Source organism: Oncorhynchus mykiss, chromosome 20 (assembly GCF_057628025.1).
Source record: "Oncorhynchus mykiss isolate SJ-2025 chromosome 20, ASM5762802v1, whole genome shotgun sequence".
Taxonomy (NCBI): Eukaryota; Metazoa; Chordata; class Actinopteri; order Salmoniformes; family Salmonidae; genus Oncorhynchus; species Oncorhynchus mykiss.
Genome location: NC_143041.1, coordinates 7,031,236 through 7,047,131, shown reverse-complemented (window position 1 = coordinate 7,047,131; position 15,896 = coordinate 7,031,236). Strand labels below are relative to the sequence as shown.

Sequence of the window (15,896 nt, the reverse complement as noted above, 5' to 3'; positions counted from 1 at the left end):
GATTTGTCTTCCAACAAGACAATGATCCAAAACATAAAGCAAAATCTACAATGGAATGGTTCAAAAATAAACATATCCAGGTGTTAGAATGGCCAAGTCAAAGTCCAGACCTGAATCCAATCGAGAATCTGTGGAAAGAACTGAAATGTCATGTACTGTCATGTTGTGTCTTGTCTCTGTCCTTTCCCTTCACCCTGTCTCCCTCTGCTGGTCGTTGTTAGGTTACCTTTTCTCCCCCTCTTTCCCCCAGCTGTGCCTTGTCTCCCCCTAACCACCTCGTCACCCCTTTTCCCACCTGTTCCCTTTTTCCCTCTGATTAGTCCCCTATATCTCTCTCTGTTTTTGTTCCTGTCCTTGTCGGATTCTTGTTTGTTGTGTTTCATGCCTGAACCAGACTGTCGTCATGTTTGCTGTAACCTTGTCTTGTCCTGTCGGAATCTGCCGGTCCGTCTGAGCCTACCTATGTTTGGTAATTAAAGAAGCTCTGTTTAAGTTAATTCGCTTTTGGGTCCTCATTCACGCACCGTAACAGAAGAATCCGACCTAGAATGGACCCAGCGACTTCGGATCCTCTCCACTCAGCCGTCGGGATCCAGGGAGCGATGCTAGGCAGACACGAGCAGGAAGTGTCTGCTGCTCGACATGCCGTTGAGACCCTGGCCACCCAAGTCTCCAACCTCACAGAACAGGTTCACCATCTCCGCCTCGATCCACCGGCCACTTCCAGGGCTTTCGAATCTCCGGAGCCCAGAATCAATAACCCGCCGTGTTACTCTGGGGAGCCCACTGAATGCCGCTCGTTCCTCACCCAGTGTGATATTGTGTTTTCTCTCCAGCCCAACACTTACTCCAGGAGCACTGCTCGTGTCGCCTACGTCATATCTCTCCTTATTGGACGGGCTCGTGAGTGGGGCACGGCAATCTGGGAGGCAAGGGCTGAGTGTACTAACCAGTATCAGGACTTTAAGGAGGAGATGATACGGGTTTTTGATCGATCTGTTTTTGGGGAGGAGGCTTCCAGGGCCCTGTCTTCCCTATGTCAAGGCAATCGATCCATAACAGACTACTCTATTGAGTTTCGCACTCTTGCTGTCTCCAGTGGCTGGAACGAGCCGGCCTTGCTCGCTCGTCTTCTGGAGGGTCTCCGCGCAGAGGTAAAGGATGAGATTCTCTCCCGGGAGGTTCCTTCCAGCGTGGATTCCTTGATTGAACTCGCTATTCGCATTGAGCGACGGGTTGATCTTCGTCACCGAGCTCGTGGAAAGGAGCTCGCGCTCTCCGTCGCCCCCCTCTCCGCATCACTACCATCTTCCTCTGCCGGCTCGGGTGCTGAGCCCATGCAGCTGGGAGGTATCCGCATCTCGACTAAGGAGAGGGAACGGAGAATCACCAACCGCCTCTGTCTCTATTGCGGTTCCGCTGGTCATTTTGTCACTTCATGTCCAGTAAAAGGCCAGAGCTCGTCAGTAAGCGGAGGGCTACTGGTGAGCGCTACTACTCCTGTCTCTCCTTCAAGATCCTGCACTACCTTGTCGGTCCATCTACGCTGGACCGGTTCGTCAGCTTCCTGCAGTGCCTTAATAGACTCTGGGGCGGAGGGCTGTTTTATGGACGAGACCTGGGCTCGGGAACATGACATTCCTCTCAGACAGTTAAAGGAGCCCACGGCCTTGTTCGCCCTGGATGGTAGTCCTCTCCCCAGGATTCAGCGTGAGACGCTACCTTTAACCCTCACTGTTTCTGGTAATCATAGTGAAACCATTTCTTTTTTAATTTTTCGTTCACCTTTTACACCTGTTGTTTTGGGCCATCCCTGGCTAGTTTGTCATAATCCTTCCATTAATTGGTCTAGTAATTCTATCCTCTCCTGGAACGTCTCTTGTCATGTGAAATGTTTAATGTCTGCTATCCCTCCTGTTTCCTCTGTCTCTTCTTCACAGGAGGAGCCTGGTGATTTGACAGGGGTGCCGGAGGAATATCACGATCTGCGCACGGTGTTCAGTCGGTCCAGGGCCACCTCTCTTCCTCCACACCGGTCGTATGATTGTAGTATTGATCTCCTTCCGGGAACCACCCCCCCCCGGGGTAGACTATACTCTCTGTCGGCTCCCGAACGTAAGGCTCTCGAAGATTATTTGTCTGTAGCTCTTGACGCCGGTACCATAGTCCCCTCCTCCTCTCCCGCCGGAGCGGGGTTTTTTTTTGTCAAGAAGAAGGACGGGTCTCTGCGCCCCTGCATAGATTATCGAGGGCTGAATGACATAACAGTGAAGAATCGTTATCCGCTTCCTCTTATGTCTTCAGCCTTCGAGATCCTGCAGGGAGCCAGGTTTTTTACTAAGTTGGACCTTCGTAACGCTTACCATCTCGTGCGCATCAGGGAGGGGGACGAGTGGAAGACGGCGTTTAACACTCCGTTAGGGCACTTTGAATACCGGGTTCTTCCTTTCGGCCTCGCTAACGCTCCAGCTGTCTTTCAGGCATTAGTCAATGATGTCCTGAGAGACATGCTGAACATCTTTGTTTTCGTTTACCTTGACGATATCCTGATTTTTTCACCGTCACTCCAGATTCATGTTCAGCACGTTCGACGTGTCCTCCAGCGCCTTTTAGAGAATTGTCTTTTTGTGAAGGCTGAGAAGTGCACTTTTCATGCCTCCTCCGTCACATTTCTCGGTTCTGTTATTTCCGCTGAAGGCATTAAGATGGATCCCGCTAAGGTCCAAGCTGTCATTGATTGGCCCGTCCCTAAGTCACGCGTCGAGCTGCAGCGCTTTCTCGGCTTCGCGAACTTCTATCGTCGTTTCATCCGTAATTTCGGTCAGGTGGCAGCTCCTCTCACAGCCCTTACTTCTGTCAAGACGTGCTTTAAGTGGTCCGTTTCCGCCCAGGGAGCTTTTGATCTCCTCAAGAATCGTTTTACATCCGCTCCTATCCTTGTTACACCTGACGTCTCTAGACAGTTCGTTGTCGAGGTTGACGCGTCAGAGGTGGGCGTGGGAGCCATTCTTTCTCAGCGCTCCCTCTCTGACGACAAGGTCCACCCATGCGCGTATTTTTCTCATCGCCTGTCGCCGTCGGAACGTAACTATGATGTGGGTAACCGCGAACTGCTCGCCATCCGGTTAGCCCTAGGCGAATGGCGACAGTGGTTGGAGGGGGCGACCGTTCCTTTTGTCGTTTGGACTGACCATAGGAACCTTGAGTACATCCGTTCTGCCAAACGACTTAATGCGCGTCAGGCGCGTTGGGCGCTGTTTTTCGCTCGTTTCGAGTTTGTGATTTCTTATCGTCCGGGCTCTAAGAACACCAAGCCTGATGCTTTGTCTCGTCTCTTCAGTTCTTCAGTAGCCTCCACTGACCCCGAGGGGATTCTCCCTGAGGGGCGTGTTGTCGGTTTGACTGTCTGGGGAATTGAGAGGCAGGTAAAACAAGCGCTCACTCACACTCCGTCGCCGCGCGCTTGTCCTAGGAACCTTCTTTTCGTTCCCGTTCCTACTCGTCTGGCCGTTCTTCAGTGGGCTCACTCTGCCAAGTTAGCCGGCCACCCTGGCGTTCGGGGTACTCTTGCTTCCATTCGCCAGCGTTTTTGGTGGCCCACCCGGGAGCATGACACGCGTCGTTTCGTGGCTGCTTGTTCGGTCTGCGCGCAGACTAAGTCCGGTAACTCTCCTCCTGCCGGCCGTCTCAGGCCGCTTCCTATTCCCTCTCGACCGTGGTCTCACATCGCCTTAGATTTTGTCACCGGACTGCCTTCGTCAGCGGGGAAGACTGTTATTCTTACGGTTGTCGATAGGTTCTCTAAGGCGGCTCATTTCATTCCCCTTGCTAAGCTTCCTTCTGCTAAAGAGACGGCACAAATCATCATCGAGAATGTTTTCAGAATTCATGGCCTTCCGTCAGACGTCGTTTCGGACAGAGGTCCGCAATTCACGTCTCAATTTTGGAGGGAGTTTTGCCGTTTGATTGGGGCTTCCGTCAGTCTCTCTTCCGGCTTTCACCCCCAGTCTAACGGTCAAGCAGAACGGGCCAATCAGACTATTGGTCGCATCTTACGCAGTCTTTCTTTTCGTAACCCTGCGTCTTGGTCAGAACAGCTCCCCTGGGCAGAATACGCCCACAACTCGCTTCCTTCGTCTGCGACCGGGCTATCTCCTTTTCAGAGTAGCCTCGGGTACCAGCCTCCGCTGTTCTCATCTCAGTTCGCCGAGTCCAGCGTCCCCTCCGCTCAGGCTTTTGTCCAACGTTGCGAGCGCACCTGGAAGAGGGTCAGGTCTGCACTTTGCCGTTATAGGACGCAGACTGTGAGGGCTGCTAATAAGCGACAAACTAAGAGTCCTAGATATTGTCGCGGTCAGAGAGTTTGGCTCTCCACTCAGAACCTTCCCCTTAAGACGGCTTCTCGCAAGTTGACCCCGCGGTTCATTGGTCCGTTCCGTATTTCTCGGGTCATTAATCCTGTCGCAGTTCGACTTCTTCTTCCGCGATACCTTCGTCGCGTCCACCCGGTCTTCCATGTCTCCTGCATCAAGCCCGTCCTTCGCGCCCCCGCTCGTCTTCCCCCCCCCCCATCCTTGTCGAGGGCGCACCCATCTACAGGGTCCGTAGAATTTTGGACATGCGTCCTCGGGGCCGTGGTCACCAGTACCTCGTAGATTGGGAGGGGTACGGTCCTGAGGAGAGGAGTTGGGTTCCCTCTCGGGACGTGCTGGACCGTGCGCTGATCGAGGATTTCCTCCGTTGCCGCCAGGTTTCCTCCTCGAGTGTTCCTGTCCTTGTCGGATTCTTGTTTGTTGTGTTTCATGCCTGAACCAGACTGTCGTCATGTTTGCTGTAACCTTGTCTTGTCCTGTCGGAATCTGCCGGTCCGTCTGAGCCTACCTATGTTTGGTAATTAAAGAAGCTCTGTTTAAGTTAATTCGCTTTTGGGTCCTCATTCACGCACCGTAACATGAAAACTGCTGTTCACAAATGCTCTCCATCCAACCTCACTGAGCTCGAGCTGTTTTGCAAGGAGGAATGGGAAAAAATTTCAGTCTCTCGATGTGCAAAACTGATAGAGACATACCCCAAGCGACTTACAGCTGTAATCGCAGCAAAAGGTGGCGCTACAAAGTATTAACTTAAGGGGGCTGAATAATTTTGCACGCCCAATTTTTCAGTTTTTGATTTGTTAAAAAAGTTTGAAATATCCAATAAATGTCGTTCCACTTCATGATTGTGTCCCACTTGTTGTTGATTCTTCACAAAAAAAATACAGTTTTATATCTTTATGTTTGAAGCCTGAAATGTGGCAAAAGGTCGCAAAGTTCAAGGGGGCCGAATACTTTCGCAAGGCACTGTAGGTATTTGTAGTTGTCCACGCATTCTAAGTCAGAGCCGTCCAGAGTAGTGAAGCTGGACGGATGGGCAGGTGTGGGCAGCGATATTGGGCCACAGGTCTCTTTTGCCAATTAACATTGAATACAAAATTAAATCAATAAATAGTAACAATCAATCAATCAGTTACCACAATCAGTTTCCCCAGCATCTCCTACATTTCCCAAACCCAACAAGACATCAGAGGTCAATTACAAAAACACATATGAGTGTCCCCAATTAACTGTGTTTCTCTCTTTCTCTCTCTCTTTCCCACTCTCTCTCTCTCTACCCCCAGGTGAGCGTGTCCTGGCCAGTGGTTCTGTCCAACTGCCCAGGTTCACCCTGCTGGAGTCAGGCAGCCTGCTCATCTCTCCCTCCCACTTATCAGATGCTGGCACCTATACCTGCATGGCCAGCAACTCCCGGGGCATAGACGAGGCTGCTGCTGACCTGTTGGTGTGGGGTGAGTGTGTGTGTGTAGGTGGGAGGAGGGAGTGTCTTGTGCACTGCGTCGGTCCCTGGGTGAGACTCGCTAAATCTTGCACATGTTGATGATGTCACATAGCAGACTATTATCTGATTGGTTGATGGACTTGATCCAGGGACAACGTGTGACTTGTTCCAGGGACAGCATGTGACTTGATCCAGTGACAAAATGTGCCACTTGGCGAAATCAGAACATGTGTGTTCATACATCCACTCTCTCTCTCCCCTATAGCTCGTACACGTATCAACACTCCCCCTCAGGACCAGAGTGTCATCAAAGGCACCAAGGCCACCATGACCTGTGGAGTTACACACGACCCCAGTGTCACCGTTAGGTAGGAGATCACACACCAATCACGATGTACAGTGACACAAACGCACACACACACACACACACATCCACCAACCAAACCACCCACCGACCAACACACAAACACAGAGAGACACACATAGAAGCACAGAATAGTGCTGAGCGATTAACCAAAATTTTTCTGTTTTTAAACAACTCGTGGACAACATTGCTCAATTATTTCTCTAAAGATTAACCTGTGCGATGTAGTAGGGAGATGTAGTCTGCAAAGGCTAAGATTCTACATAGTTTAGAGCAAAATTTACAATGTGTTTTGCATCATTAACTACAATGACCATTTTCAATTGCGCGCCTACTTGTCCGGTGTGTTCCTGAGGCCCCTGCTACGTTAGGTTAGTGTCAGACAGACCCGGAGAGAAGAGACAGAAGAATGTGTGATGGAGAGGGATAGAAAGCTGTTGTTTCGAGGTATCTCTACCTGAAAATACAGGATGTAAGTGATTTGATAGTTGGTATTCAGCAGTCATTAAAGTTTGCCTTATTTACTTTGAAGAACTACTAAAATAGTGATTTTGTCAGACAACGTAGGCAGCAGCTCTATAGAGGTGAGATGATGACTTGGAATGAAATAATAAAGTCATCATATAAAACAACTATAATATATACAACAACTGAAATATTTTATTAAAGTAATGTGAGTAAATGATGGTTAACCTTTCTGATCTCCCCATCCCAGATCCGGGATCGTGAATACAGACTCAAGCTCATTACCATAACGCACGTTAACTATTCATGAAAATCGCAAATGAAATGAAATAAATATGCTAGCTCTCAAGCTTAGCCTTTTGTTAACAACACTGTCATCTCAGATTTTCAAAATATGCTTCTCAACCATTGCAAAACAAGCATTTGTGTAACAGTATTGATGGCTAACGTAGCATTTAGCGTAGCATTTAGCATTAGCATTCAGCTGGCAACATTTACACAAAAAAACAGAAAAGCATTCAAATAAAATCATTTACCTTTGAAGAACTTCAGATGTTTTCAATGAGGAGACTCTCAGATAGCAAATGTTCAGTTTTTCCTGAAAGATTATTTGTTTAGGACAAATCGCTCCGTTTTCTGCGTCACGTTTAGCTATGAAAAAACCCCTGTATCCAGGATTGTGTAAATCTATCAGCAAGCTCATTAGCATAACACAATGTTAACTATTCATGAAAATCGCAAATGAAATGAAATAAATATGCCATCTCTCAAGCTTAGCCTTTTGTAAACAACACTGTGATCTCAGATTTTTAAAATATGCTTCTCAACCATAGGAAAACAATCATTTGTGTAAAAGTAGCTAGCTAGCGTAGCATTTAGCGTTAGCATTAGCGTTAGCATCCAGCACGCAACATTTCAACAAAAACATAAAAGCCTTCAAATAAAATCATTTACCTTTGAAGAACTTCAGATGTTTTCAATGAGGAGACTCTCAGTTAGATAGCAGATGCTCAGTTTTTCCAAAAAGATTCTTTGTGTATTAGAAATAGCTCCGTTTTGTACATCACATTTGGCTACCAAAAAAAAACGAAAATCCATAATATCGACTGAAAACATGGCAAACGTTGTTTAGAATCAATCCTCAAGGTGTTTTTCACATATCTCTTCGATGATATATCGTTCGTGGAAGCATGGTTTCCCCTCTCAATCAAATGGAAAAATACTTGCACATGGCTTTACGCACCAGTTTCGACGCAGGACACCAGGCGGACACTTGGAAAATGTAGTCTCTTATGGTCAATCTTCCAATGATATGCCTACAAATACGTCACAATGCTGCCGACATCTTGGGGAAACGGCAGAAGGTCTAAGCTTATTCCTGTCGCATTCACAGCCATATAAGGAGACATTAGAAAACAGAGCTTCAGAAATTCTGCTCATTTCCTATCCTATCCTATCATATCATCTTGGTTTCGCCTGTAGAATGAGTTCTGGGGCACTTACAGACAAAATCTTTGCAGATTCTGAAACTTCAGAGTGTTTTCTTTCCAAGAATATGCATAGTCGAGCATCTTTTCGTGACAAAATATCGCGCTTAAAACGGGAACGTTTTTTATCCAAAAATGAAATAGCGCCCCTAGAGATGCAACTGGTTAATAATTAATAAGCTGTAATGTGCAGACACTACCATTATGGGACTTTCACTACTTGTTTTATTCTGTGTTGTTACAGCATTCAACCCACATAATGCATTGTGCATTTAATTACCCAAAAAATTATTGAAACCAAAATTGAAAACTGTGATAATTTTTTAAACAATCAAGACGAAACCAAACCAACCTTAAAAAAGCACTGATCGCTCAGCATTAACACACAGACACACACGTACACTTTTCTCCAACCTTACATACAACAGCACACACTAACAATGCACAAAGTGACAAGGTCACAGAGGCCCGAGACTACACCTGCTGTGCATGTTAAGAAGCAACACACATACAGCACCTTCCCACCTGTCCTACAATAACACCACAGTCTAAAACTATTGATCTGTGTGACGTAGGACACTAATACAAAGTATAGTCAAGTTCAATAGCTGTCAGTATTCAGATCTCGCTCTCGATGACTGTGTGTGTGTGTGTGTGTGTGTGATTGTGTGTGTGTGTGTGTGTGTGTGTGTGTGTGTGTGTGTGTGTGTGTGTGCTATGCATTTGAGCTGATCATTTGTGATGTGTTTGAATCAGTCTTTTGATATGCTAGTGTCAGAGACAGTGTTTTCCTGCCCAGTATCCTGCTGTTGTGCTTGGCTACAGTCAAAGTGTGAGAGATGAAAGGAGCCTATAATAGCCCTGGACTTGCCTTTTAATGAAAAGCGAACCGTCAGGGGGATTCTTCTGATTTTTCTGACACATACACACACACAGCAGCAATTAGTACCCCACTTTGTGTGTGTGTGTGCGAGTGTGTCCTTGTGTGGATGTGTGATAGTGTGTTTATATAGCAGAGAGAATGCGTGCAAGAGGGAAAATATTGATTGACGCTTTGGAACCACACACTTCAAACTGGCACAAAGTCGTTCAGATAATCTTCTATTGTACATGTACACTACATGGCCATAAGTATGTGGTCACCCCTTCAAATTAGTGGGTTCGGCTATTTCAGCCACACCAGTTGCTGACAGGTGTATAAAATCGAGCACGCTGACATGCAATCTCCATAGACAAACACTGGCAGTAGAATGGCCTTACTGAAGAGCTCAGTGACTTTCATAAGATGCCACCTTTCCAACAAGTCAGTTAGTCAAATTTCTGCCCTGCTAGAGCTGACCCGGTCAACTGTAAGTGCTGTTATTGTGAAGTGAAAACTTCTAGAGCAACAACTGCTTAGCCGCATAGTGGTAGGCCACACAAGCTCACAGAACAGGACCGCCGAGTGCTGAAGCATGTAGCAGCTGTCCACATACTTTTTCCGTTATTTTCCGTGTAGTTGACCAATGGTAACTAACATCCAAACTAACTGTGTGTTATACTGTAGGTATGTATGGGAGAAGGAGGGCTCGGTCATCAACGCCCAGTCTATCCCCCGTATCCGGCTGGACTCTGATGGTACCCTTCACATCTCCCAGACCTGGTCAGGTGACATCGGGACCTACACCTGCAGGGTCACCTCTGTAGGGGGCAACGACTCACGCAGCGCACACCTCCGAGTCAGGTAACACCATCGACATATCTCGATCTCCCTCTTTATCGTCCTCTTGTTTTCTCTCCCTCTCTTTCATGCTCATCCTGTGGTGAACAAGAGATGCTGTGTTTTTTTCTCTTTTCTCCTCGTGATGGCCTTTTTGAAATTCTCTCTAAATATCTTGTTCTCATTTTAACACAAGCACGCACGGACGCTGTTTTCTGTTTTCTCACCTTCAACATTGTCAAACTTTCTGACTTTTTGCACACCTCAACTTCTTTCTCCACCTCTGACTCATTTTCAGACTCTGAAGACAGTGAAATTTGGCCCCGGAGACACACACTCACCACTCCTGTCTCCTGTCTCTCACCTGTTTCACCCCGCTCTTGTCCAGTAGGCAGTAGCGGTGCGTGGGTAAAATCACAGGGGAAGCAAATCCCCCCCCCCCCCCCCCTGTCCAGTGAAGTCCACAAAGCATATTGCATCTACAGTAACATGATCTACAGAATGGTCAAGCAAGTTAATGTTTCCGACAGTTTCGGACCGCTAAACAACTATTGATTTAGAACCACACAGAATTACAGCAAATCACAAAGAAAACAGGAGCTGCCTCCACTATTCCAGTACCATTTCAACTTCAACATTTCATCATCAAATCACTTCTGCTTAATCTAATACAGTGACTAAAATAGACTAAAAACAATTTAGTCCAATCAACTTGGGCTAAGTATAATGTGGCTATCCATGGTTCTGATTCGTGTGTGTGTGTGTGTGTGTGTGTGCGTTCGTGCAAGTAAAAAAACATGTTGACTCCCACTAATGCCATCCTCCTCTCTTTCATGTTGACGAAACGGTCTATCACTATTTTGTTGTCCTAGGCTACCTGGGTAAAATGCTTGCTCGCTAGCCTAACTTCCAATCATGAGTAACGTTAGCTAGTTAACATTAGCCTTCTACATCTAGCTACATATTGAACTTCCATCCTCTCAGTCCAGGGGCACAACAATGTATGAATTAATGGTTGAATCTGAATCGCCATTACAATCATTGGTCAGTACAGAGAATGAAGTAACACCAAATCCCTATCTCCATCCATGGCTAATTCAGGAAAGGGATGATTTTAGCTAGCTAGCTAGCCACTGGAGGACAACTACACGAGATGCAACAATTCAAGTTTTTCTGTCAATGACGTATTGCTCTCAATGTGATTTGATAAGAGCAAAAATCCAAGCTGGCTTCCCTTGACACTTTTTTTTGGTGCACCAGGACCATTCACAGTTGAGCTAAATTTTGGTATACTTTTTTTTTTATCAAGGGAGGCCAAATGCTCGCTGGCTTCCCTTGCCTTCAATGCTACGGGCTAGAGGTCGACCGAATATGATTTTTCAATGCCGATACCGATTATTGGACGACCCAAAAAAGCCGATACCGATTAATTGGCCGATTTGTATTTATTTATTTGTAATAATGACAATTACAACAATACTGAATGAACACTTTTATTTTAACTTAATATAATACATCAATAAAATCAATCTCGCCTCAAATAAATAATTAAACATGTTCAATTTGGTTTAAATTACACTGTACAACCTTCAATGTTATGTCATAATTATGTACAATTCTGGCAAATTAATTACAGTCTTTGTTAGGAATAAATGGTCTTCACACAGTTCACAACGAGCCAGGCGGCCCAAACTGCTGCATACCCTGACTGCTTGCACAGAACGCAAGAGAAGTGACACAATTTCCCTCGTTAAAAGAACGTCATGTTAGCAGGCAATATTAACTAAATATGCAGGTTTAAAAATATATACTTGTGTATTGAATTTAAAGAAAGGCATTGATGTTTATGGTTAGGTACATTGGTGCAACGACAGTGCTTTTTTTGCGAATGCACTTGTTATATCGGCACCCGTTTGGTGAAGTAGGCTGTGATTCGATGATAAATTAACAGGCACCGCATCGATTATATGCAACGCAGGACATGCTAGATGAACTAGTAATATCATCAACCATGTGTAGTTAACTAGTGATTATGTTAAGGTTGATTGTTTTATTATAAGATACTTTTAAAGCTAGCTAACAACTTACCTTGGCTTCTTGCTACCCTCGCGTAACAGGTAGTCAGCCTGCCATGCAGGCTCCTCGTGGAGTGCAATGTAAGGCAGGTGTTTAGAGCGTCATCAGATGACACTCATAGGACTTGTTACACAATACATGCATGTTTTGTTAGATAAAGTTCATATTTATATCAGAAAATCTGAGTTTACATTGGCGTATTAGATTCACTAGTTCCAAAAACATCCAGTGATTTTGCATAGCCACATCATTCAACAGAAATACTCATCACAAATGTAGATGATAATACAAGTTATACACATGGAATTATAGATATACCTCTCCTTGATGTAACCGCTGTGTCAGATTTTTTTTTTAAACTTACCCGAAAAAGAACGCATGCAACACCACAGCCGCAAAGATGGCGTCAACATAAACAAGAAATTACATGATAAATATGCCCTTACCTTTGATGATCTACATCAGAAAGCACTCCAGGAATCCCAGGTCCACAATAAATGTTTGTTTTGTTCGAAAATGTCCGTTATTTATGTCCAAATACCTTTTTTTGTTAGCGCGTTTGGTATACATATCCAAACGCTAATTCTGGTCAGCGTTATATCGGACAAAAACTTCAAAAAGTGATATTACCGGTCGAAGAAACATTTCAAACTAAGTACAGAATCAATCATTAGGATGTTTTTAACATATAGCTTCAATAAAGTTCCAACCGGAGTACTTCTTGTCTTCGTGAGCAATGGAACGCTAGTGACTACCACAAGGAATAAACATGATCAGAAAATGGCTGACTGCCAGACACCTGACTGATTCTGCTATCATTCACTCCCACAACATCATAGAAGTCTCATTATAATTTCTATTGATGGTTGACATCTAGTGGAACCCCTAGGCAGTGCAACATCATTCATATCTCAAGGGGATTTCATTGGGGACTCTGGTGAATACATACAAAGCTCAGATTTCTGACTTCTTGTTTTGATTTCAACTCAGGATTTTGCCTGCCAATATGAGTTCTGTTATACTCACAGACATCATTCAAACAGTTTTAGAAACTTTAGAGTGTTTTCTATCCAATACTAATAATACAATGCATATATTAGAAACTGAGACTAAGGAGCAGGCCGTTTACTTTAGGCACCTTATTCATCCATGCTACTCAATACTGCCCACCAGCCATTCTTTTTTTAAACGGCCACAATCGGTGTCCAAAAATGACGATCACCGATTGTTATGAAAACTTGAAATCGGCCCCAATAAATCGTCCATTCCGATTTAATCGGTCGACCTCTACTACGGACGGCAACAACGTCATAGTCATTCGAACCAGACAGTATCAGATAGATGACCTACACGTAGAGAGACAGATGGGCGCTGTTTCACTCACTCCGAGGCTTTCTCCTGTGAGATACATTCAGCCTCTTGTGAATTGAAGGATAACTATGAAACACAGAGAGACAAAAGATTGATTATTTAAAGTTTTTGTCATTTTTGGGGGGAAGCCTCGCATCCCTTGGCATCCATGAATACACACCACTGCTCCTGTCTGTCTATCTCTCTTTTCTTCTCTGCCCTTCTCTCTTAGGTTCCCATAATGAAGGATTTTGAGTGATTCTTACCTCTAAGAATTGATTAGGAAAACGAATCCAGTCATATCTCCTCTGTCTGCCCGCCTCTCTGATGAGCTCCCTGACTATCTGTCTATCTTCCCCTCACAGGCAGCTGCCCTATGCCCCAGAGAACCCTGTGTCTCTGCTGAGCTCCTCAGAGAAGAGGGCCATCAACCTGACATGGGCCAAACCCTTTGACGGGAACAGCCCCCTAATCCACTACGTCCTGGAGGTCTCCGAGAACAGTGAGTGATCTCAGATGGACACCTGCCAGACGACTCTGAAGTTAATCCTCTGCTCTACGGAGCGCTACATACTTTCAGTCTGAACCTGCCATCCTAGAAGTCGTTTGCTTCAAGAAGGGGTGTTGTCCACAGCACATTCATCAGCGATTGGATCATCTCTAACAAATCTAACCAATCAAAGTTTCAAAGTTGATGACGCCATCATGTAGGCAGGCTCTTCCCCAGCCCATTGGTTTCTGGGACCAGTCAGAAGGGTCAGAATATTCTCATTCTAGAAATCGTAGGGGAGGGAGGCAAATCCAAAACGTCATTTTGTCTGGAGCGATGTGGAAAGGTAGCCAGGCAAGGACTAGCCAGGGAGGAAAGAAATTCAACTAGAGGAGGAGAGTAGAATGAGAAAAATAGAATGAGAAAAAAGAAACCACTGTTAGTTAGAGGAATAGAAGGAATAAGGATTAGATCATCCGCTGATTGTATATCTGTTCTCTCTCCCTGTCCTAGACGCTCCCTGGGCTATCCTCCTGGCCAACATAGAGCCTGAGTCGACCGCGGTGACAGTCAGTGGGCTCATCCCAGCACGCTCCTACCAGTTCCGCCTGTGTGCCGTCAATGACGTGGGAAAGGGACAGTTCAGCAAGGAGACTGACCGGTGAGTGGATAAATTAATGAACAATTGTGTGAGTTAGCTAGTTAGTTAGTAAGCGTGTACATGAGCTTGGGCAAGCAGGTGAGGGTCCTCAGAGGATCCTTCTCTCCCCTTCGAAGCCCCTTATATCATGCTATTCAATGATAACAGCCCACACAGTCTCCCAGACAACAAGTGTGTGATCCCCTGTCCCAGTACACATTGTCAATGGTGTGTGCGTGTGTGTGTTTATCTGCTGAAGGAACAGTATTTGAGCCGATGCAGCTAGACACACATCACCACCTCACTCACTCAGAGAGGGATTTGGGGGTGTCCCGGGAGAGTGTGGAGATCAGGTTGGCTTCACTAGCCTGAGTCACTTCGGAAATTGTACAGTGTGTCTCCTTTAAAACGACCCCCCCCCCCCCCCTGCATCCCAAGTGGCACGCTATTCCCTGTATAGTGCACTACTTTTTAACCAAGGCCCATAGCGCAACTGTCCTCTTACACCGGCTAGCAAGTCACGCCAGCTCAAATGCAAACTGTTGGATCCCCAGCCATCTCCAGCTGAGAGAAGAGCCATAGGGCGCTCCCGCCCGACAGCGCAGGGATTCACATCGAGCACTTTGTGCTTCCATTTCATCTCAACTCCGCCTCGCTTCAGAAGCTTCATACAGTATCTCTCTCTTTGGTTTTGACAGGGTAGGAATAAACTGTAGGGTTTTACTGGATTTAATTGATTGAGCATCATCTGACTGGTGCACTGTGGTCTGTGGTCTTAGCCTTTTCACTCTCTGGCATGGTACCTTATGTCTCCATCGGTAGGGGATATTTTAGGAAAAGACGTAATGATTATTTTTCCACAGCTGAAATAGGTAGATAGGATGAATGCTGAGAGGCAATGCAAGACAAAGAGGTTATGACAGAGACAGTGGTTCTCATAGTTGTAGTTCATTGCCAGATCAGTAAATCAACAGGGACAACAGCGTAAAATACAGTCTTAGGAGTATTGAAATCTGTGTGTGATGTGACCCTCCTCTTTGGACAGATAAACATCCCTCTTTCTTCCCCTCATTTCTCTGTATCTGTATCTGTCTCTTGTTCCCAACTTTCTCTCTCTATCGCCACTCTCTGCAGTGTATCTCTACCAGAGGAACCTCCCAGTGCTCCTCCCCAGAACGTGATCGCCAGCGGCCGCACCAACCAGTCCATCATGATCCAATGGCAGCCCCCACCAGAGAGCCACCAGAATGGGATCCTCAGAGGCTACAGCGTCCGGTGAGAACACAACACCATGGGATGACAGGATGGGTTGGCTGCTATAACCCTGGTTCTCTGAATGAAGGACGAGAGTTGTTATTTTGTATGATAGCACATAACATAAGAAGATGTTCATAATGAAGTAAAACCACTGTCTGTGGGTTAATGTGAGAGAAAGAGTCGTTTATGGGGTAGGCCTACTGTTGTAGTCTCTGGGAGTTTATCAATACGGATAAACTCAGTTTACAGTAGGT

At 45.8% G+C, this 15,896-nt stretch overlaps 1 protein-coding gene across 3 annotated transcripts in view; it reads left to right on the top strand.

Annotated features, from left to right (window-relative positions):
- The window catches only part of sdk2b (sidekick cell adhesion molecule 2b), a 468,680-nt gene that overhangs the window by 395,975 nt on the left and 56,809 nt on the right, over nucleotides 1–15,896 (top strand). For all 3 annotated transcript variants that reach the window (XM_090212049.1, XM_090212048.1, XM_090212047.1), the window contains exons 11-16: nucleotides 5,657–5,824; nucleotides 6,080–6,182; nucleotides 9,677–9,853; nucleotides 13,621–13,757; nucleotides 14,259–14,406; nucleotides 15,520–15,660. In XM_090212049.1, coding sequence (XP_090068175.1) covers nucleotides 5,657–5,824; nucleotides 6,080–6,182; nucleotides 9,677–9,853; nucleotides 13,621–13,757; nucleotides 14,259–14,406; nucleotides 15,520–15,660 — 874 coding nt within the window. The remainder of the gene's footprint in view (nucleotides 1–5,656; nucleotides 5,825–6,079; nucleotides 6,183–9,676; nucleotides 9,854–13,620; nucleotides 13,758–14,258; nucleotides 14,407–15,519; nucleotides 15,661–15,896) is intronic.